We start from the raw sequence: 21923 nt of genomic DNA, 5'->3' as shown, positions 1-21923 counted from the left end.
AAAGTGCATGCGACCTCCCAGGGTCACGGAAAGCCCTTGCGCATTGCGTCTAAGTGTTAGGCCCCGGGCTTGGTACACTGGAGACCTTGGAAGTTCAATGGAATGTTTTGTTCCTTTGGCTAGTGCACTTTACCAAAAGACTATACCCTCTAAGGATCCGAACTGGTTCTGAACTTGTAAAATTCACTCCGTTTTGTAAAAGGAAACAATGGCCTAAGCCCAGTATGCGCCATGTGATCGCCTAATCACGTCTATCCTAACTCCTTTCGCTCACTAAAAAGGAACTTCTCGAGGGGGTGACAGATAATCCAACATGAATATTCATGAGATGAAATGACATGCGGTTCATTGAGAAAGGGGGAAATGATTTGCATATCCATAAGCCAACCACAAAAGCTGACCAGTTGGCAGGGCCGCAATCACTTCTCCTGTTTTGTGCTTGTGGTACCCTGGTCTCAGGATACGGGTCTGCCTAATTGTCCGCTGATTGTACCCCGTGTTTCCCTCTTTTCAATCTAGAGAAAGGAAGCCAGCAAGCGGCCGGGTGATTGGTGACATTCAGCCAAGTGGTTTGTGACACCGAGGGGGTCTAAGACACTGATCTAACTATACGGGGGGTGGTGAGTGGAACACCGGCAGTGGCAACCTCCGGTTCATGTGGTGGGGCTGTGTGTGTGTGTAAATCCCGATCTGGCCTTGTACTTGGATGGGCTTATCCAAGGGCGACGCAGAGTCAGCAGCAGAACGGACTGAAATATGCACAAAATAATAGCAAACATTTTTGGTTTTGTTTATTTTGGGTTGTGACGCTCGCCTGGGCCTTTGTGGAAATGCACATTTTTGAACCAGATGCTGGTTGTAACAGAATCCGTATTGGTTTGGGAGTGCAGTGCCGAGAAGCTATAGCGGACTTCAATTACACGTCTATCAACAATCTGCCTGAGATCAGCTCTCACATCAAATAAACATCAGCGCAATCGTTGGCTTCTGAGCAGTAGTTCTAGTAGAGATGGGACTGAAACACCCATTCCTATCATCACTGAAGGAAGGATTGATCGCAGATTTTCACAGTGTTACTTACGTCAGAGCCAAGCCTCTCAACTGCTCCCCCCCAAAGGGTTATTCGAAGCCTTTGTAAAAGATACCTGAAACTCTGCTCATTTTGGGCATGTTTTCACATCACAAAAAGACACTCTTTCACAGAGAGGCCCAGGATTGAATGAGAGGATACGCCAACTCACAATTCACTTCCAGTGGAGCTTTCCTTATTGTGATTCACAGAATTAGAATCATAGACATTTTCACTCACCGACTAGATATTTGAATGCTCAGGGTCTCTCAATACCACGTATTATCTGCAGTCACAAGTACAGATGCTAGGAGTGGAAACGAGGCTATATTGTGAATTGGCCATAAATAATGGTGTGAACATCCATAAACCTTTATGCCCGTGAGCATTTCAAAACATTTTGCTTGGCTTTTGCCATCCCAGAACCCCACACCACTGTACTCATGTCAAACACAGCAGAAATTGCCTGTCCAAGACTGTAAATTAAAGTGCTCATCCTCATCTTTAAAAAGGATGCATTGAGAGACCTTTATAGGGAAAATGATTTTGTCAATGTGGGAAACTGTGTAACTGGTTGAGGAGGTGAACTCTTGTCAGGGTGAGGCACAAGCACACCCCAAATTATACTGTGCTCAAAGCTCTGGTAGCTTGGCACAGAACAGTCAGGTTTAATTTAGAGGAAATGTGTAAAGTATTTGTGCAGCAGTTCAAACAGTAATAAAGTGATGACACAGCACAAATCCCTCACCAATTTAGTAAAACAGAAAAAAATGTTAGTAGATAAAACAAGGACAAAACATAAAACTACAATCAATAGAGCTGGAGATATGCAGATTTAAACATTTTAGTAAATATAGGGCCAAAAAGCACATACTGCCAACTGTGCACATCTGAATGTGTCAGATCAGGATAAAGACACAAGTTCAGGCCGACCGCAATAGAGCACTGAACGGCTACAGGGATACAGTTAGGCCCGCTCACCAAAAGTAACTTAAATCCTGGTTGAGAAGCAATGCGACGCCCTATGTCAAGAATGCATCACACAGCCGAGGCAATGCATCGGTTCTGGGGAGCAGCAAAGCTGCAATGAGAGTGTCTTCATTGTTATTGAGGATCCCGTTGATGAGGGCTTGCAATGTGAAGTCTGGTGTCAAGGATGCATTGAGCAGTTTGGGTGATGCATCGGTTCCAAATAGAGTTATGAGGCTGTGATGCGAGAACATGCTTCATCATTAAGGCTACTCTCAACAAGAGATTTGCAATGTGAAGTTCTGTCTTTGAGAAACTTTGCACAGCGGTGGTTCCAATGCAGGCTGCAAGGTCGATGCGGAGTCCTTGTGCTGAGAGAATCTTTGCAGCAGAGGCGATGCATCAGTTCTGCTCAGATTTGCACCGCAAAGTAGAGGAGATGCATCGGTTCTGCTGGATCCAGAGTTCGGTTAGCAGAACACCATGCCCATTTACAACAGTCCAGGACTGGGGTGACACCACTTGCCAAGGTAGGACTCTTAGATGGCAAAGTCCAGTTGCGGGCATCAAGGCTGTTGAAGCTTTCTGTCCCTTGAGCTATAGTCAGGAGGCCAGCCAACTATCACTTAGAGTCACTCTGGGGTCCTAGATTCAACTGATGCAGGTCCAGTTGTTCTCATAAAGGCAAGAGTATAGCAGCAGGCCAGCACAGCAGGGCAGCAGTTCTTCAGAGCAGCAGTCCAGCAAAATGGCAGTCCTTTCTATACCACAGCAGTCTTTCTTCCTGGCAGTCTATACAGGTCCAGAAGTATACTGAAGAGTTGGTGTCTGGGATCTGATATTGATAACTGTGCCTCCCTTTGAAGTGGGAGAAGCTGCCAGTTGTATCTTTTGCAAGTTCACAGGCTTCCTGCCTTCCCTACCTTGGCTCTAGACTAACTACAAGGGGTATGCAGTCCTTTCTGTGGTGTCAGGACACAGCCTGTTCAAGTGTAAGTATGGCTGTGCCCAGGTCCCCCCGTCCCATCCTGACAGTGATGTCCCATCCAGGCATACCTAAGCTCTCTGTTTTGTGTGGCTGTCTAGGAGGAATACACAAAGCCAAACTCTCAGCTGTACCTAGTCATGTGACCCAGACACAGAGTGTAGGCACTAAATGGGTAAGGCATGAAAATGCCAACTTTCTAAAAGTGGCATTTTCAAAGCTGCAATTTAGAATCCAACATTACTATGAGAGAGAAATTTTCACTACAATTCCAAAAACACCAAACATGAAACTGGTTACTTGGTCCCATTTGGAAATGATCACATATTAAATGGAATAAGGTAACTCCAATGTTATCCTATAGGAGAGGTGGCCTCGCAGTAGTGTAATACGAATTTAAGAGTTGTTTTACCACCAGGACATGTAAAACTAACATGTACATACCCAGCATTTAAAATACACTGCCCCCTGCCCTCTGGGCTGTCCAGGGCCTACTCTGGGGTGACTTACATGTATTAAAAAGGAAGGTTTGGGCTGGGGTAAAGGTTTATTTTGCCAGGTCGAAATGGCAGTCTAAACTGCACACACAGGATGCAATGCCAGACCTGAGACATGTTGAGAGTTCTACTTAAGTGAGTGGCACAATCAGTGCTGTTGGCTCACTTGTAGCATTTAATTTATAGGCCCTGGGCACAGGTAGTGTGAATTTACTAGGGACTTACAAGGAATTTAAATATGCCAATTGGGTAAAAGCCAATACTGCCATGTTTTAAGGAGAGACCAAAATCATTTTAGCATGGGTTGGCAGTGGTAAAATGTGCTGGGTCCTAAGGCCAGTAAAAACAAAGTCAGCAAAACAGGTGGGTTGAAGGCCACACAGAAACATTTCCAAGAAAACATTTTCCTATCATAGTTACACATCTGTATTCCCATTTAATACATGCCATGCAGAACTTTGCAGGGAGCAGTAGCACTATAACTGGAACTCCGTAGTTTCCATAGCTATGTCTTCAAACTGCCATAGCAGTTTAATAATCACTAATAATAGATACATTTATGCAAATTAAAAGTCTGAAATGCATAGCGTGACACTTTTTTGTGAATCAGTTCCTATGGTGTTTGTGAGCGCTATCTTACAATTTGTGGTTGCACATGACAAGCAGTGGCACGCCTTAGAACCACGAGCAACTTTCATGTCATGTTTTAAATGTAAACATCAATTCTCTTGAATAGCATAAATCCGCAGCAGACATATTTCTAATACATGAAGCTCATCTGTTTATTTTTACAGACTGACATCTGCTACCCATCATCCTAATGTTTTGTGCATTATGGGTGGGTACATGGTGCATGTGCGTAACTGTATCTGAGATTAGGTGTGGTGGCACACGACTGATTTAAGCAATGAAAAACAGACGAGGCCTGCACCAAAAATGTGTCTCATGTAGATTGTAGTGGAAAAGGCAAATTGGATTAAATTCTGAGATATCTCAAGAAAGTCTGTGGTGTGAATGGGCAACACTAATATTTCTGTGCAATTAGGAGCTGTTCTCCCAGAGAACAGGGTTGGCCCATTGTATTGTTGTTTCGAGGGAGAATGCTCAGGAAGGCATTTTTTGCAATTATTAATGCACAGAACCCAGTCGATGCCATTAAATGTACGGGTAATGTCGGTTTTAATATCATCATTTCTGCTTGCATTTTTCATTAGTAAGAATCTTAAATTAGACTAATCAATTGAAAAATACAGATTTCCACCAGAGAAACCTATCTCCTAAGCAGATTATCATTAGGGTCAAGGTACACACACCAGAAGAGCTTTTATGTGTTTTTCAAATAAACAGTTTCTCCATAAAGGTAGTAGCATTTTCTTGATTTGTTAGACTCCAGAAACGTCAGTCTCAAACTTGTATCTAGTTATATATTGACTTCATAGGATGACTGAGCATAAATAATGAGATCCGTAAAAAGCCTTGGAAGGTAATATCTAAGTTACACAATGGAAATTCCAGAGACAACGTTCTCAAATTGTCATTCAGTCATGTTGAATACAAACACTAGGGAAGAAGGTCAACATTAAAGTAGTATCTAGTTACAAAAAAACTTGATTGGCACTGCCAAAGTAGTCCACTGCTCAATACAAGTAACGCCCGAGTATCCACATAAGTAACATGAGGTCCTAGAAATGCATAGCTCGACCCACAATGAGACCCTGATAAGTTTCAATCTGGAAATGCTGTTGTGGAAAAACGAGGAGTTCCTGGCTCGCCTTGAAGAAGTCACGGATGTGATGAAAAACGTGTCGGCTGTAGAAGAGAACACTCTGTGTGTTAATAAAAGAGATGAACTCTAATTGCAATCTACGCATCCTAACTGTTTAGATTCAGGACTTATATGGGACTCATATGTCGAGTGCTTCTGATATTTTTTTAAACAAAAGTGTTCTAGTGGTTCCCTGGGGGATCACTGATGCTCATGCCTTGGGTGGTAAGGCTGAAATATTGACTAGCACCATATGGACTATATCTTTTTGCAGTTCACTGTCACCCACTACCATAGATATTTAACTCATTGGAGGCGTGGTAACAATACCACTACTACCTGTACATATGTTTTTTTGAATTATGAAGACATAGTAATTGCGCAAGAGCGCGCACTTTGATTTATTTTTGAAGGTGGAAACATTTTGACATGAGTATGGTAACATGGAAACAATGCTGCAGTTTTTTCTTTTTTCTTTTGTTCATTACCTAATGCTTTTAGAGTAACATTAATTACCTACAGGTCATGTGATCAAGACCTGTGTGAATACTGTGTTGTTCTTCTATAAATAATATTGAAGAACATCAATTGGAGGGGCTTGTTCCTTGCACTCGACTGGAGTGCGGGACTCTTAAAAATATTGAAGCGGTGGCATTTGAGCATGAGCCGCAAGCCTTGGGTGTCTTCCGGATTTGAAACAATATTATATATAGATATATACACATACATATCTAACTATATATCAATCACACAAATTATAATCCATATATAATTTTAGCTAAGAACTGCTCTAAATATTTTAATTCTCTGATATGTAATTAGTAGAGCCACATGAAATGTGAGTGATGGACCATATTGCTTCCCTTGATATTTTGGAAAATCAGATAACTCTATAGTTGACCCACAAGGCACTCTTCCAGCCACTGAGCAGCCCCAAATAACCTATGATAAAGGAGACTGCTTCTGCTCATAATTCATTATTTCCTTTTGCTTGGCTCATTAACTAAAGAAAGCCGTTGAGTGTGTAGAGCCAATACAGTCTGAACTAAAACATAACAAACTAGTTATCTAGGGCCTAATTTAGAGTTTAGTGGATGATATACTCTGTCACAATTGTGATAGATAGCCCATCTCAAGTATTACAAGTGCCATACTTACTTACGCCTTCTACCCCTCTCAGGGGTATAGGCCATCATCCAGGACTCTCCAGTCATCTCTGTCCTGGGCTATCCTAGCAGTCAGCTTCAAGGCCTCAGTGCTCAGTGGCAGGCGTTTTATGGCCTTCCTCTTTTCCTTTTTCCTCGAGGGTTCCAGGTCAGAGCCTGCCTGATGATATTTGATGCAGGCTTGTGGAGGGTGTGACCTCTCCAGTCCTAGCCTCTTTTCATGATTTTTTCATGAGTAGGGAGGTGGAAAGTTTGCTGCCATAGGTTGTTGTTGCTGATGGTGTTTGGGCAGCGGGTTTGGAGGATTTTCATTAGGCAGGTGTTGATGACAGTCTGGAATTTGTTGGTGGTGGTCACTGTTGTCCTCCAAGTTTATGGTCCATACAGACAGACTGATTTTACACTGGTGTTAAAAAGCCTGATCTTGGTTTGCAATGTTATGTCCTTGGAGCTCCAGATCTTCCTTAGCTGAATGAAGGCAGACCTTGCTTTGCTGATCCTTGTCTTGACATTAGTGTCTGTTCTGCCCTGCTTGTCTGTGACGCTGCCCAGGTAGGTGAAGGCCTCAAACTCTTCCATAGGATGCATATGATAAATTTGTAATAAGGCAAATGCGATATCTGTCACGGTCGTGATACAGTACACCGTCCTCCAAACTCCTATTTAGGGTTCTACTCTTCTTAAATAGGTGGTCCATTCCATATAGATTCCCTACCTTCCCCCAACATCACTGAGGTGCAATACGCTCCTCCCTATGACACCTCCGAATTGTGCTGAGATTGCATGATCAACTACTGACCACAGTGGAATACTGATCCATCCTTAGACAACAACATCTGACACTTAATCTTAAAGGGGGCATAAATTTATAGTTCTCCCGCCTCACATAGAGAACTAATGACTACAAAGAAAAGCATTTTGAGAAAGGAACCTCAGAGATTTCTCTGACAGGTTCTCAAAGGTTCTGAGAGCCCTCCAGACCATAGACAGGTTTCAGGCTTGCAGAAGAGGGGGACACACAGAAGGATGAAATGATGAAAACATCTTGCAGAGGCAAGAATCATTTGCTGCAATTCTTTGACCACTGATGCAGCATCCCATCAAGGCCTCCCCAGGAAGGGACGTTTGACTTCAGCTGGTTGGAGCTTTCCCGCCTTTGTCAGTGACTGCGCAAGGACCCTGCTCTTCAGCAACCCACCATCATCATCAAGACCAGCTTAGGATCCAGCCTGCAGCTTACCCCACCGCCGAATAGTCGACAACCACTATTCCGCTGAAAAAATTTTGGAAATCAGAAGGTAAACATTCCACCAGTGTCTTTATGAGATAAGACTATAGATTATGGCTCCAGACCCTCCTGGTCTGTCATCTTGGTTATTTGATGATGGGGCGTGTGGTAAGGAGTATGCTTTATGCCTAAAAAAGATGGCTTGTAGTGAAGCAAAGAGCTGCTGCTTTCATGGCATGGAGCCTAGCTCAGTGAGCTATGCATTCTCCCTATGCGCTAAAAAAAGAAACATTGAAAGCATAATGATCTGAAAGCCACCTGACAACACGTTCAGTGGCTGCCACTTTCTAAAGTGTTGAAAAAAGGACTGTGCAGAAGCGTCTACTTTCCCTAGTTCACATCAAAGAGTGATGTGCTACAGCCCCTGACAACTGGATTCTACAAACCATCAAATATCCCGGATGCAACAATTAATTTGACTTACACTTGTTCTAGCTCTGGGACAGAAAGCGCTGGCCTTTTCCTATTGTGCCCTGGCCCACACCAAATTTGATGCCATCTTCCATTTGACCTCATTAAGTGTCTGTGTTGAAAAAGATTGGAAGGTAGGAGGAAGGTGAGGGGGGGCAAGAGAAAGGAGAGCCATGAGAATAAAATCAGTCAAAGCGCAGACGGGCACCAGCAGCCTCATAAAATAGTGTTGAAATGAACTATTCTTTGGAGCCACGTCGCAGGTCCTGCGCCCTACTAAAAGCGTGGACCCAGCTCGCACATGATAAATGCCAGCCCTGCGGGCAGGGCAATTGGTGAGAAATATTTGGAGCCCTATTTTCAAAGGTATTTGCTCACTTAAGTGCAGCCCACAAAATCAAATCATGCAGAATACTTGTACGAGAGAATTCTGGGATAAATATTGCTTTTGAAATGGATTTTCCAGCAAAATCTAACTTTTCCTGGATTGGAGGAGGATCATGCATTAAACGAAAACTTTGCAAAAGTTGCAGTGTTTTGAAAAACACGAAATTTGCAGAAGAAAATCTTTGCAGGTGCGCCCAGATTTACTTTCCTGCATGTACTCTTCAGGATTGCACCTAGGACCAAGAAATAAGGACTCTAGAAACATGGTGGCAGGTGGGGGTCATCAAAAATGACTTAGGAGCAGGAACATGATACCTGTTGAATCACCTAGATACTGAATTGACCAAGACCAGCACCATCTTCAGGGGCTGCAATTTTCTTTCTATTCTCTCTGCCTGCAGAATAAGATCAAGCCCTTGCTCATGTCACTAAGACAGCATTAAAATGATCACCTGTGTTGGCTTTACCTGAAATTTAATGGCCTATGTGGTTCTGAGTTAAAGTTTTCAATACTGAAGCACCGTATTGTGGCAAGAGCATCATAGCGCTTGAAAGCAGATTCCTTCAGAGACAAAGATGAGAGTGTTATGTCTGGCAGATACCTAAGTGGTGCTCCATGGCTGCATGCTGTCCTTCATATGTTTTAATACAGAATCCTATTGATCTAGCAGATGCGGAGCTGGTAGAGGGGATTAACATAACAAATTTGCTATTGTAGGCTAAGTTTACATTTGGAGCACATTTCTGACTTTTTAGACATTCTCACAGATTTACAGCAGTACCTACAACTGTCCTGCAACTTCTTACAAGTTTGTATTTGTTATGTCTTTGTTTCTCCACAGGCAAAATATTTTACACCATGAAGAAACTGCTTCTCACCAGGATTTTGTGAGCGCTCCCTCCTCATTCCCACTCTGAAAAGGGATTTATTATTTCCCTAGACACTCGTAAATCCAACTCAGTTTTATGGTGGAAGATTGTTGCAAACAATATATGAGTACCCAAAAGCTTGTGAGTTTGTGGGATTTACTGGAGAGACACCTAAAAAGCTTTCTTTTGTGTGCCCAATGCCTTCAGTTACTAGTGCAAATCCACTCTAGGTGTCCACAAAATGTGAAGTTGAGGGGGTAAATCACTTCCAAGAGGCATGTTTGTGACTGTTGAAATGTGGAACACATGGTGAACAGCCACAAACTAACATGTTTTGGGGTATTCTTATATCTTTTAAAATTAATTTTCCAGCCTCAAAATGATATTCGATTCTTTCAAATTTACAAATACTGAATGGTTACTCAGAGAGCAGGCATACGATTTTTTTGCAAGCGATTTTACCTGCATGCCAGCTTTGGTGAAGTTGACAAACTTTTCATTTTTGTCCCCCTTACGAACCTTCGAAGTCAAAGTTGAGATGTTGTAACCCATCAGTGATACCCATCGAATAATGTGTTTCTTGTGGAGGAAACATACTTTATGGCTGAACTATATTTTATTTAAGACTTTTGTCATACCCCATTTTTGCCTTGTCTCTTCTCATTCCTCCCATTCTTCTCCACTGACCAGTGAAGTTTTCAGTGTACAATTTTCAAAGATATCATGTTAAGCATCCAACTGCATATAAATTACACTATTGAAATATGCTAGTGTGAAGCCACGTAATATTCTTTAATAAGAAAATTGGGATAGGGAAAGAGAATATATTTATTTGGATTTCTCTGTTGGATCTTATCCCATGTGCAAAGCTGTTCACTTCCATTAGCCTGAAGCATGTCAGAAACTAACTTGGCTCCACACATTGTATTTTCAGGGATAGACTGGTAGAAAATTGCATGTCTATTTTCTAAGATTTTTCCATCAATAGCAGCTGCTAGCTCCACCACCCACAGCCGGGGGTTAAAGGACACCCAGTGGCAGTGTGCAGTGATGTCAATAGGAATTAATGATAATAGGTGTTAGAAACTGAAGTCAGTGTGGCACAAAGCCCTACACTTGCTGGCCCGTGCCCCATTGCCAACTTCAATGATCCTTCGCATCCTGCAGCCTTAGGATGCTGCTCCTTGGTCATTTAACTGCAACTAAATCAGTGCTAACCAATCACCGAGCATTTCGTAAAGAACATCATGGATGTATGGGCCTCATTCACAAAGTTAGACTTACATACACTCTCCGTTTTCTCCTTGCTACGGTACATGCCCTTTTTACTTTAACAAACCTTCAGCTATTCCCCTCCTACATCATGAAAATTATTTTCCACAGACGCGTTTGTGGGAGACTCTTCTAACATCTAACTGCAAGGTGGAAGAAGGCCATTTGATGCAACGAAAATAGCATGTCCTGAGCAATGAGCTGCCAGGGCCAGTCAGATGGAAAGCCCTCTGGGCCAGAGAAAGACATTTAAAGAAAACTCTAGATTCACCAGGCAGCCTCTTTAGCATGTAAAACCTTGGAAAAGCTAGTGACCGATAGGGGTTTATGTTACTAGATAGGCTGTGATATTTTGAATTATTTGAAGACAAGCCAGCTAAATATTTGGGGAGACTCAGCTAATGAACATTGCAGCAATCTAAGCATGAGGAAATTAGAGAGATGACCACAATTGCTCTGTGTGTCTCTGGAATGCATGGCAACACCGTCCGTCATCTGACTTCTCATTTGAAAATGAAAGGCCATTATCAGCACATTTTACAGGATCTAAAGAGGCAACTCATTCCTAATGAGAACATCAATCTTTTCGTAGTACATTTACTGGCTCAAGTGTTGGAGAAAAGTTTACAACAGATGGCGCTGGTGTAACTGCCTTTGCTTCTGACCACTACCAGCACCTTAGCTTTGCATCCGGTGATCTTCATTCCACTTTACTGCATTCCCAGGTTCACATCCACTAAGCAATAGAGGAGGTTGGCCCTTCCTCAGCAATTACAACAGGATCTGGATTCTCATCTGCAAGGGTAAAGAAATGAAGACCTCATTCTGAAATGAAGGCTGCCGGCTGACTAAATGATGAAACCTGATGCACTGTACAAATCAAAAGTTGCATGGGGCAAAGGAACACACAATTTCTTTGACAAAGTCTCACAGTCCAGCCTGAGTCATACATCTGCAATAGGAATTTATGTCCACTGTATCATATTCTGTCAACGCAGCTAACACAGTTATGTTTCTGACACAGTTTTTGTCTACTCCCTGTCTCTGTTCATCCATTACTTACAGAACGATTGTCTCTGAGCTCCCCTCTTGTCTAAACACAGAATCAAAATGACTGAGGTGTTTTATTCTATAATTAAATGGAGCTCGATAATGACTGATTTCTATCAAAAGCTTTCCTAGGAAGGACCATTTTGAGTAGGGACAAAAATTGACTGCGGTATATATATTCATGGTAGTTTTCTTGAGGAGAAGCAAACTCTCCCTCCATTGAGATCCTCTTGATCTGGACCGTACCTTTAGAAGCACTGATCAGTTTTGGTGATCAAACAGATTCTGTGTGTACCCCCCTATTAGAAATTCTTGCTTCCAGCCTTATTTATAGCAAAGAAGAAACAGCTCAAATGGAAGCTCAGCAAGATTCGTGCACAAAATAATCTTCCTAAACATACATGAAATCCATACAGTTTATGGCAAAATTGAACAAACTCTTAAGGTTCATTTTCCACACTAACAAGGACTTTGATCGAGTTAACCAGCTACCAACCTTGCCTTCTCATGGGCACAGTCCCTGAAAACACCACCAAGAACCTGTCTAGACTAGTTCATCACACTTTACACAGGAACTAACCATAGCCCTAGTAAAGGTCCAGAAACCTTAATCTTACCCACAACACATTTTGGTAACCGGGTCATCAAGGAGGTACCTATCCTGGTTGACCTGAACAAAGACATCATTATGCCCCTACTCAAAAAGCAACTGCCTTTAATGCAGCCACTACCAACAACTATTGCTAACTTCCACATAATAGTAAAAAATACTTTAAAAATGTGGTATCCCAACTTGAAGGTCAATTCAACACCCACATTCGCAGGCAAAAGCAAGACTGCTCAAAATTGAGAAAGAGACCACCAGGGTATCTTAAGACAGTAAGAAGTGCTTCCTGATGCCTACAGATCAGGGATATAGTAAGATATTTGATAGTGTATAAACCACAAGGTCATACATTGATACTGAGGCATTCCTTATTTAGCTGTCGTAGTCACTCAAAACGAAGTACCCGTCTTGCTCAGCTTCACCATGTCCTGCATGTTGTCCACTGATGGTCAGCTCATAACTCTTATTTTTGGCCATACAATTCTGCACTTTTGTGAACATAATTGACAATAAGAGCAGTGCCAAATTCTATAAACATATCTGACCATCATCCAACTGTTGATAGTAATCACCATTCTGATACTACCTGAATGTTAAACTATTGATTCCCAGGGGAAAGCAGAGCACTAGACTGAACTTCTCTACCCACGTTAGTATAATTAACTACTTCAAGGATCAGCAGCAGAAGCCTAGGTGTCACACGCAGCTTGAAAATATCTGTAATGCTCTAATTATCCCTACTTTTCCCCACATATAATCAGCGTTTTGCACATCACACCACAACCGTCATGTTTCTCTAGAGCCTCCCGGAATGCCAACTGGGGGCTTTAAGAACAATTAGTGCCTAAAGTGACTATGCCAAGAACCCCAAATGTCATAAAGGAGTGAAAAAACATAAAATATGACACCTACAAACGGTCTAATATATTACAGAAGGAGAAGTGAAATAAAATATGCCCCAGAATATTAGCACAAATATGCGATGGGACATCTTCATCCCTCGGATGCCCTTAGCAGCAAGGCAGAATCCTAGTTTCTCTCTTCTTCCAACCATTAAAGCTTACCTCACATCCACAGAACATACTAAAACAAGCATTTGCAATGCAATGGGTCTCGCATTTCTCTGAGTTAGAACTATTAGCAGTTGTAAACTCCCAACTGGACTTTTCTTGCCACAATTAAATAGAAAAAAAGAACGGGATCGTGCTGCTACAGTTCACTCGTAGTGAAATTTATCATCAAAAGTGCAATTATCTATGTAACCGGCGAAAGTGCAATTAACTATGTAACAGGGTCGATGTCATGCAAAGCGCTTGACTTCTGCCATGCAAGATCGCTCTGCGAAAAAAGATAAAAAGTAGTCCACAAACCTGATGGAAAACAGCGAGCCTCGTATGTTTTCAGTACTTGGTTGCAGCGCTTGAGAAGGGCTAACCACCGGAAAAGGCATGACGTATGGATGCCTTCCACTAATAAAAGCAAGCAGATTTTAAAAGGCAAGCCCACAAACCAATGAAAGACACTGATGTGACATGGATGGGGCTCCGAACCCTTTTCTAACTACTAAAGCGTCTCGCAAGTGATACGCATGTGCAAAGAATGTGTTTCGCAATCCGAGCACACCGACTAAGGAACAAAGGGCCAGATGTAGCAAAGGTTTTTACCCATTCTGTGTCTATGGGAAAAAGTGTTCGTACATATGGCCCTAAGCTTCTATTGCTATCCTTACCAAGCCAAAGCAACTCTTCTTCAGATAAAACGTAAAACTCATCATTTCTGATCGTCTTCTGTGCCCACTTGATTAGCCAAGAAGCACTGAAAATTTATTATTTTTTTAGGAGACATCCCAATAATATCTCGATTCTTCCTTCTTCCATGCATCAGAACAAACTTAAATGTTTTAGGCACGTTTGTGCAGTTTGTCAAAACAACCTCTTGCATTTGGGCCTAACTTGCATTTTTGCTTTTCCACAATAGTTTGCTTAATCCTACTGTATTACATTCCTTCCAGGTGTAGCAGGAATTAGGTATAGAGCTCTGTGGCTATCTTCAAGATTAGGCTTAGCACAGATTTTAAAGCAGATACTACTGTCAAGTCATGAAAACCTATTTTACAAAGTGTGACAAGGCTTCTCTAAAAGGAGTTTCGGTATAACTTACTTGGTAGTTCCTTAGGATATGATCTATCTCTAAACAGACAATGAAAGTAGCTCGTTTTGCTCTCTTTGAACTGTCCTAAAATGCCAGAGAAACTTAAATTATTTACCCCTGTCCCTCCCTTACCTAGAAATGTGTGAAGTTGTCTTAGGTACTAGAGAGAGTTGTCTTGGATCCTGGCAGTGAACATATAGAGGTTTGGTATGGCCCTCCACAATTTATTTTCAAGGGTTAAAGGGAGCAAGAATATTAACAGTTAGATAATTGCATGCATTTTATAATTATGTCTGTTGCATTTCATGTAAAACAAATGACTCCAAATGTCCCTGCAAATACCCACATTGCATCCACGCCTTTGTTAGTGTACCTTTCTTCCAGCTTCATTGTTGTGCAAGTTCATCAGCCTCCGCGCATTCTTTCTGATTTCTCGGGCATCCACAAACCTCCTGGAAAATTCAATGCCATATTTGACATCTGCGGAACAGCCTCCCCACTTCCATCCCTCCTCCTGGTTGTAGTAGCCCTGTTTCTCTCGGTCGCAGCCACAGTTGCTTAGGTTGCCCTGGCTGCAGGCAGAGGTGACCGCGTGCGCAACCCCAGCAGCGGTAATGGCGTAGGTGAAAGCTGCCTCCCTACTTCCTGTGGAGAAAATTCAAGAAATGATGGGTAGGAAACAAGGCAAGGCTCGATAAAGAGTAAACATGGCAACAGAAATCAGCAAAATAGTTACCACCATTATGTGTCATATTTGTGTGTGGTTTTTGCTAGCATAGGAGCTCTGAATTCATTGTAGTTTTCCTCTGCATTGTATGGTGTAATGCCTGATATCTAGTGGATAAGTTAAGCTACCATTTTTCAATTTCAGAATAACAAAGTTATTTATAGTAATGCTGGGAGAATTTGCCCAGCTGTGCGCTTTCAAGAGCATGTAATAAAGTACAGCGGTTTAGTTTGTAGGATGACTTTTTAACTAAGTCCCACTATTTTCTACTAACAATGGTGTGCGTGGTGATGCTGATAAAGAGGAGCTTACAGATACACAGTGCATATACAGCAATAATTGAATAGTGCCCCTTAAGTACTATGTTCACAAAATGACTGCTGTTCCCAGAACGGCCTTCTGTAACAACCCCACCATGCAAACACAGAACAACGAATGTATATCATCATTTAAGGCCAGTTGATGTCATGTATCATTGAGAGTACCCTGAATGCTTCTCAAACCTTTCTGTACGTTTGCTTAGTTGGTGAAACAGTTTGCATTAAGTACATTTTAGGTAAAAGAACATGTGACATCAAGAATATTTATCTAATAAGTCTCAGACAGACTTTTTCAGAATAACGAAGTGCAGTAGGGTTCTTTCGGCAATCATCACAAGTCACCGTCTTCAAGAGCGTCAAACTGTGCACCTTAATTATCTATCCTTCCAGAGTCATCCTAACACCACAGTACCAATCAACAGCCCCCTTCCAATCTGCACAGTGTGGTGGACGTTGCAATAACAACAAGCATTTACAATGCAACGGGTCTCGCGTTTGCTCATGTTAGAGCTGATCACGTTGTAAACTCCTAACCCGACTTTTCACCTATCGGGCAAAAGTGCATCTATGTACATAACCTGAAAAAGTGAAATTAACTATGTAAAGCGATCGACTTCTGCCATCAAGATCGCGCTCGTAAATTAGAGAAAAAGAAGTCCACGAGCCCGATGGAAAACAGCGAGCCTCGCATGTTTTCTGTACTTGGTCGCTGCGCTCGAGGAGGGCTAGCTACCGGAAAAGGCATGACGTATATGTGCCTTCGACTAATGAAAGCAAGCAGATTTTATCAGGCAAGCCCACGAACTAATAAAAAACACTGACGTGAAGTTGACAGGGCTCCGAGCCCTTTTCTAAATACTAAAGCGTCTTGCTGCGATACGCATGCGCGAGCGCATGCAACGCAGACTCGACCCTAAAAATGGTATACTTCTTTACAGAAGTGGGATGCCTAAACTGCGTATATTATAAAAACTGGAATTTTGCAATTAATTTTTATAAATGTACTTGGAGGTTTATATCAGTGTATCTCTAGTGAAATTATTGTTTATTTTCTCCTACTGTCTTTGACACTTTTTGGAAAACTATGCAATATCTTTTACTTGTATACATTTGCAATGTAACTAGACCATTAGTGATCAACAAATGAGTTGCACAATTTAATCGTGACATGGGACGTTTTACGATTACATCTGCTAGGAATGACATTGGAGCCTATCACAAAGGTGTTTTGGAATACATAAAGTTGAACGCCTTCAAAGCTTTTTGTGACTTAGCTGCAAAAGTATTTAGGGCATATTCATATGCAATTAGTACTCAAAGAAAGCACTGTGCCCACTTCGCACTTTTTCTGATAGGGAGTGGTACGTTTTGGGACTAATTCACAAAGGCAAGAGTACTTAAAAGTATACTTCACGTGCTCATAAATCAATTTGTAAATCGGACTTTATTGGCACTAGAACTATTTGGTGTTTGCTTTTTCTTGCCAATTGTGTCCTTGTATTTTCTTACCAACATGTAATTTGTTTTGAGTGCTTTGTGTGGATCATAATTAATCAAGTGAGTGGGTGGGTGCAAAATGAAGGGTGAGATTTGCTGTGCTGTTGAGGGGAAAAGGGGTACTTTGATTTGCAACCTCTTTAATAATGCAGTTTCGAGCCATTCTTTTGTCCTGCTGAGCGTATCAATATTTCTCGCACACAGCCTGGTATTGGTACAGGTTCAGGGGTCAGATCAGGAGTGGATAAAAGGAGCAACATGCAGCCTTTGATGTAAGTAGACAAAAGCAGGTGAAGGAGTGACAGTCGCCTGACAAAGAGATATCTTCATGTCTCCTGTTCATCTCATCTGCAGATAAAGAGATCCACACATTGAGACACATAGGCAGCTTTCCTTAGGGGTTATTAGTGTTCTAAAACTGATCTGTGGTGCTCTGCTCAAGTGTCATGTCGTGTGCAGTTCTTAAAGGTAGGCTAATATAGCCTTAGAATCCACCGTAGCGGGCTCTACTGGCTATTAAAGGCCCGCTCCGGCATTAAAGGCCCGAGCCGAAGGAGAGGGCCTTTAACAAGGGAGAGGGCCTTTAATAGACGGGAGAGCCTGCTACACGGGTTCTAAGGCTATTAGAACATTCTGCCATTAGAGGGCAGAATGTTCTCCTAAATAAAACAAAGGCTTCACAGAACCAGAGGGGATTAAAATCCCCTCAGGCTCCGTGAGGCTTTGTTCACAGCTGCTGCTGTGAACAAAGAAGATTGGAATGTTGGCGCTGCCGGCTTTTACCGGCCAGTAAAAGCCCGGAGCACTCCATTGTTTTCAATGGAGCTGCCAACATTCCAATGTTCTAATATGATTTGAGATGGTCATATTCCAATCTTGGAACTTACTTTGGAACTATAACACATAATGGGACATATTTAGGAGCCCCTGGCGCCTCCTTGCGGCACATTAGCGTAATTTTTCTTTACACTAATGTGGCCCAACGAGGCAAAAATTGCTGCGCCATATTTACAAAGTGGCGCAACGCATGCACTGTCCCACTTTGTAACCCTTTGTGCCACATTATGCCTGTGCCAGGCATAATGTATGCAAAGGGGGCGTTCTTGCATTAGTGGGGCCGAAAAAATGGCGTGAATTTTCTTTGCGTCTTTTGTTTTTGCACTTTTAACAGGCGTTAAAAGTGCCACACCATTATTTACAATGGTGCTCAATGGGCTTTGCAGGATTAGCGTCAACATTTTTGACACTAATCCTGCAAAGCTCAAACCTAGCGTCACAAAGTTTGACACTAGTTCCCCATACTATCGCCATGGTGCGCTGTATCTTAGATTCAACGCACACATAGTTGTGTTAGGCTGGTGCTAAGGGGCGCAAGAAAAGTGGCGCTACACTGTGTGCAGCGCCACTTTTCTTAAATATGCCCCTATGAGTTTGCATACTAATTTGTATATTAACATGAGAAGTTAATAAAGTGTCATAAACAAATGTGACTTTTAATTGGCAAGCAATATTGTTTGCGTTTTTGTATGTTTAATACAAAGTGTAAACACAGCGCCTGCCCAGAAAATCTTTGGTGGCTTCGGAGGCGGTGCCATGGCAGTGACTCCTACGAAGACACAGAGAGCTGGGCCTGACTGGCAAAGAACATTAAATATGGCGGCTGTAGACCGAATAGCCAGAAGTAGGATAAAGGCAGGGGAAAATGTATTCAGAGTTTAAAGCAGATCCTTTTCCACTCCGGATTCAGGTGGCTTGTAACTGACTCCTATATTAGTGATGGCTTGCATACTAAATATCGAAGTAAGAATACTAAGTATAGAGGACAAAATATTGAAACAAATATTTACTGATAAGTATGCCTAGATGTTCCATATCTAACTCCACATATATGGACCTAAGTGGTACATATATCTTCATTCAACATAGAAGTGGAGTTGGGAATTGTAAATCCATACTTCCGCATACACACCTACCTTTCGATATTTTGTCCCTCAATATTCTTGTATGTGGATATTCTTTATGATGATATTCAGCAGTACAATCATAAGTGATGTATCACTGATACATAAATGTCTTAATTAGACACAGGCGGTTGCCGTAGCTGACTTAGTTTTTCTTACTTTTGAAATTCCGCAGTGTATGACAGCAGTAATTCTAGACACTTCAAGTAGTAAAAAGCAAGCAAAACTGCCGGGCTGGGTTTGCTTTCTGTCAACTTGTATAAGTCAAATTCAGTGGTGTGAGGTATAGTACCGCTTTGTGTATAAAATTATATTCTTAACACTTACCATTCTTCAATTACTTGTAAGGAATAAACGTAAATTTGTTTTTCGCAAAAAACAAGCAAGCTTAGTAGCTCAATCAACTATAGACTGACCTCCCCAATTGGTAATGCAAGTGTACAATTAATCCATAACAGTCCTGATGTGGTTAAAATGTTGTTACTACCCCGCCTCACTCCAGCTGACATTAGAGAGGTGGTCTTCTGAAGTCATGCCTGTATCTTATGTTGATGACTATGAACCATACAGGAGAGTAAAGCGCAAACCCTACCCAGGGTTTCAAGACCTTAATGTGGCTTTAGACTTATTTTGATTCATTCTTGCTTTGCTTTAGGGGAGGTTGTTCTCTCCGTCTATGGAAAGGTCTGCCTGAATGCAGAGGTCAGGTATGACTCATGAGATTAGATGAATGTGGATATCTCTTCCTGGGGCTCAAACTGGTCCCGTTATTAACGTTTCATGATGATGCACTGGGTATTTTAAGTCCCACTGGGAAGTTCTTTAGTATGAATGCACAGCAGAAGAACTGATTGTTAACACTATCAAATGAAAGGTTAATATTATAAGGACAAGACTGCGGGATTACAGATTAATGAGGCTGTACTGTACCCTAAAGATGGGGTGTATTCAATTACCTGGGGATTATGCTCCGTTCTGACTGTAACTGGACGGACTTGTTCAAAGCAACTTCACTAGTGTACAGATGTTTGGGAAAATGCTATGATGTATTCGTTTTCTGGTAGTCCATTATTTGTATTTTTATTATAATTAGCATATTTGTTTGCTGCAGGCCAGGCTGAAAGCATCAGATGATATACAGAATAAAAGAGATATTTAAATATATTGTTGGAAATGGTCCTCTCTGCAGGTCACCCTCAAACATTTAGCTTTTTACCCTCCACTTTTTGCTGAATTCGTTTTTATTGGCCTCAGGACTCTGTGCACTTCACCACTGCTAACCAGTGCTAAAGTGCTTGTGCTGTCTCCCTAAAACACATCAATTTATACCCATTTTGCATATTTAATATACTTGTAAGTTTCTTGTAGAGTGGTATACCATATACTCATGGCCTGTAAATTAAGGGGCAGATTCAAGATTCCCAAGCACCTCCTTGTGCCACATTAGCGTCATTTTTTTTAATGCTAATGTGGCCCAACAAGTCCAAAATCACAGCGCCATAGTTACAAAGTAGCACAATGCATGCACTGTACCACTTTGTTACCCGTTGCGCTACATTATGTCTGCTCAAGGCATAATGTATGCAAGGGGGGCGTTCCCCCGTTAAGGGGGGACGGGGTCAAAAAATGGTGCAAATAAATTTTACTTTGTGTAATTTTTTACGCCTGTTCATAGCAAGAGTTAAAAGGAGGCCCACCATTGTTTACAATGGGCCTCAAAGGGCTTTGCAGGATTAGCATCAACATTTTTAACACTAATCCTGGAAAGCTCCAAACTAGCATCAAACTTTTTACCGCCATGGTGTGCCATGTCTTAGATATGGCGCACACATGGTGGCATTAGGGGGGGGCGCTAAGGGGTGCAAGGAAAGTGGCGCTGCATTTGGTGCAGCGCTTTCTTTCTTAAATCAGGCCATAAATACTACCAGTATGCCTGCAGCACTTATCCACCCACTTAAGTAGAACCTTAAAACATGTCCCAGGCCTGCCATTGCAGCCTGAATGCAATTTCACACTGCAGTGTCTACTTGGCATTTAATTCCCCTTGCCAAGCGTTAATCTCCCCTTTTATTACATATGTCACCCCTAAGGTGGGACTTAGGTAGCACATAGGGCAGGGCGCTGTGCAATTAAAAGGTAGGACATGTACTTGTACCAGATAGTGAAAAACTCCCAAATTCGTTTTCACTTTTGTGAAGCCTACCTGTCCCATAGAATAACACTGGGATTCCTTACTACATTTAATAAGATGTAAAACCTAAATGAGAGTAGGTAGAGTAGGTAGATATGTCATGTTTGGTACCATTGTAATTGTAATGATAAACCCTTTTTTAATGGTAAAGTTGGATTTATCATTACAATTTTGAAAATGGCACTTTAAGAAAGTTGCCTTTTTCCTGCCCTTAGCACTTTGCACCTGTAGCCTGTCTTGGGTCACATGACTGGGTGAAGGTGACAGACTTTGTGAATTCTTCCCAGAGCATCACACAATAGTGGATTAGGTGTGTCTTACCTGGCCTTTAACTAGCTTGATGAGGGGGGCTCAGACATGAGCACAACCCCACTTGCCAGAAACATTCTAAGGCATGGGCAAAGTGGGCTCTGGTCCAGGGCCCCAAACTTTCAGGGTGCCCCTGATAGAACCAGCTCTGTTCTGTGGAGAATCTTTCCCTGATGACCTTGAATAATTCTTAAACAGACTGTTTTAAACACTGTGGGTGATGTGTGAGAGTGTACTCCAGACATTTTGCAGAGAAATGTTGTGTTTATATTTCATGCAGCATCCATAAAAAGTTTCTTTTAGATCAAAACAGGACCTCACATATGAGAAGTGGAAGGCTGTCACAGAGATTGTTTGCTGTAATATCAGTGAACTGTTGCTGTGTTACAATATTGAAAACACATGTCACTATCCCTCAATATTGGATGTAA

At 41.9% G+C, this 21923-nt stretch overlaps 1 protein-coding gene across 3 annotated transcripts in view; it reads right to left on the bottom strand.

The window, feature by feature from the left end:
- Positions 1-21923, bottom strand: part of WNT7B (Wnt family member 7B) — a 293293-nt gene that overhangs the window by 21257 nt on the left and 250113 nt on the right. For all 3 annotated transcript variants that reach the window (XM_069228250.1, XM_069228249.1, XM_069228251.1), the window contains exon 3: positions 14861-15132. In XM_069228250.1, coding sequence (XP_069084351.1) covers positions 14861-15132 — 272 coding nt within the window. The remainder of the gene's footprint in view (positions 1-14860; positions 15133-21923) is intronic.

The sequence above is a fragment of the Pleurodeles waltl genome, chromosome 4_1, assembly GCF_031143425.1.
Source record: "Pleurodeles waltl isolate 20211129_DDA chromosome 4_1, aPleWal1.hap1.20221129, whole genome shotgun sequence".
Classification (NCBI taxonomy): Eukaryota; Metazoa; Chordata; class Amphibia; order Caudata; family Salamandridae; genus Pleurodeles; species Pleurodeles waltl.
This window is presented reverse-complemented; position numbering and strand designations above follow the sequence as displayed.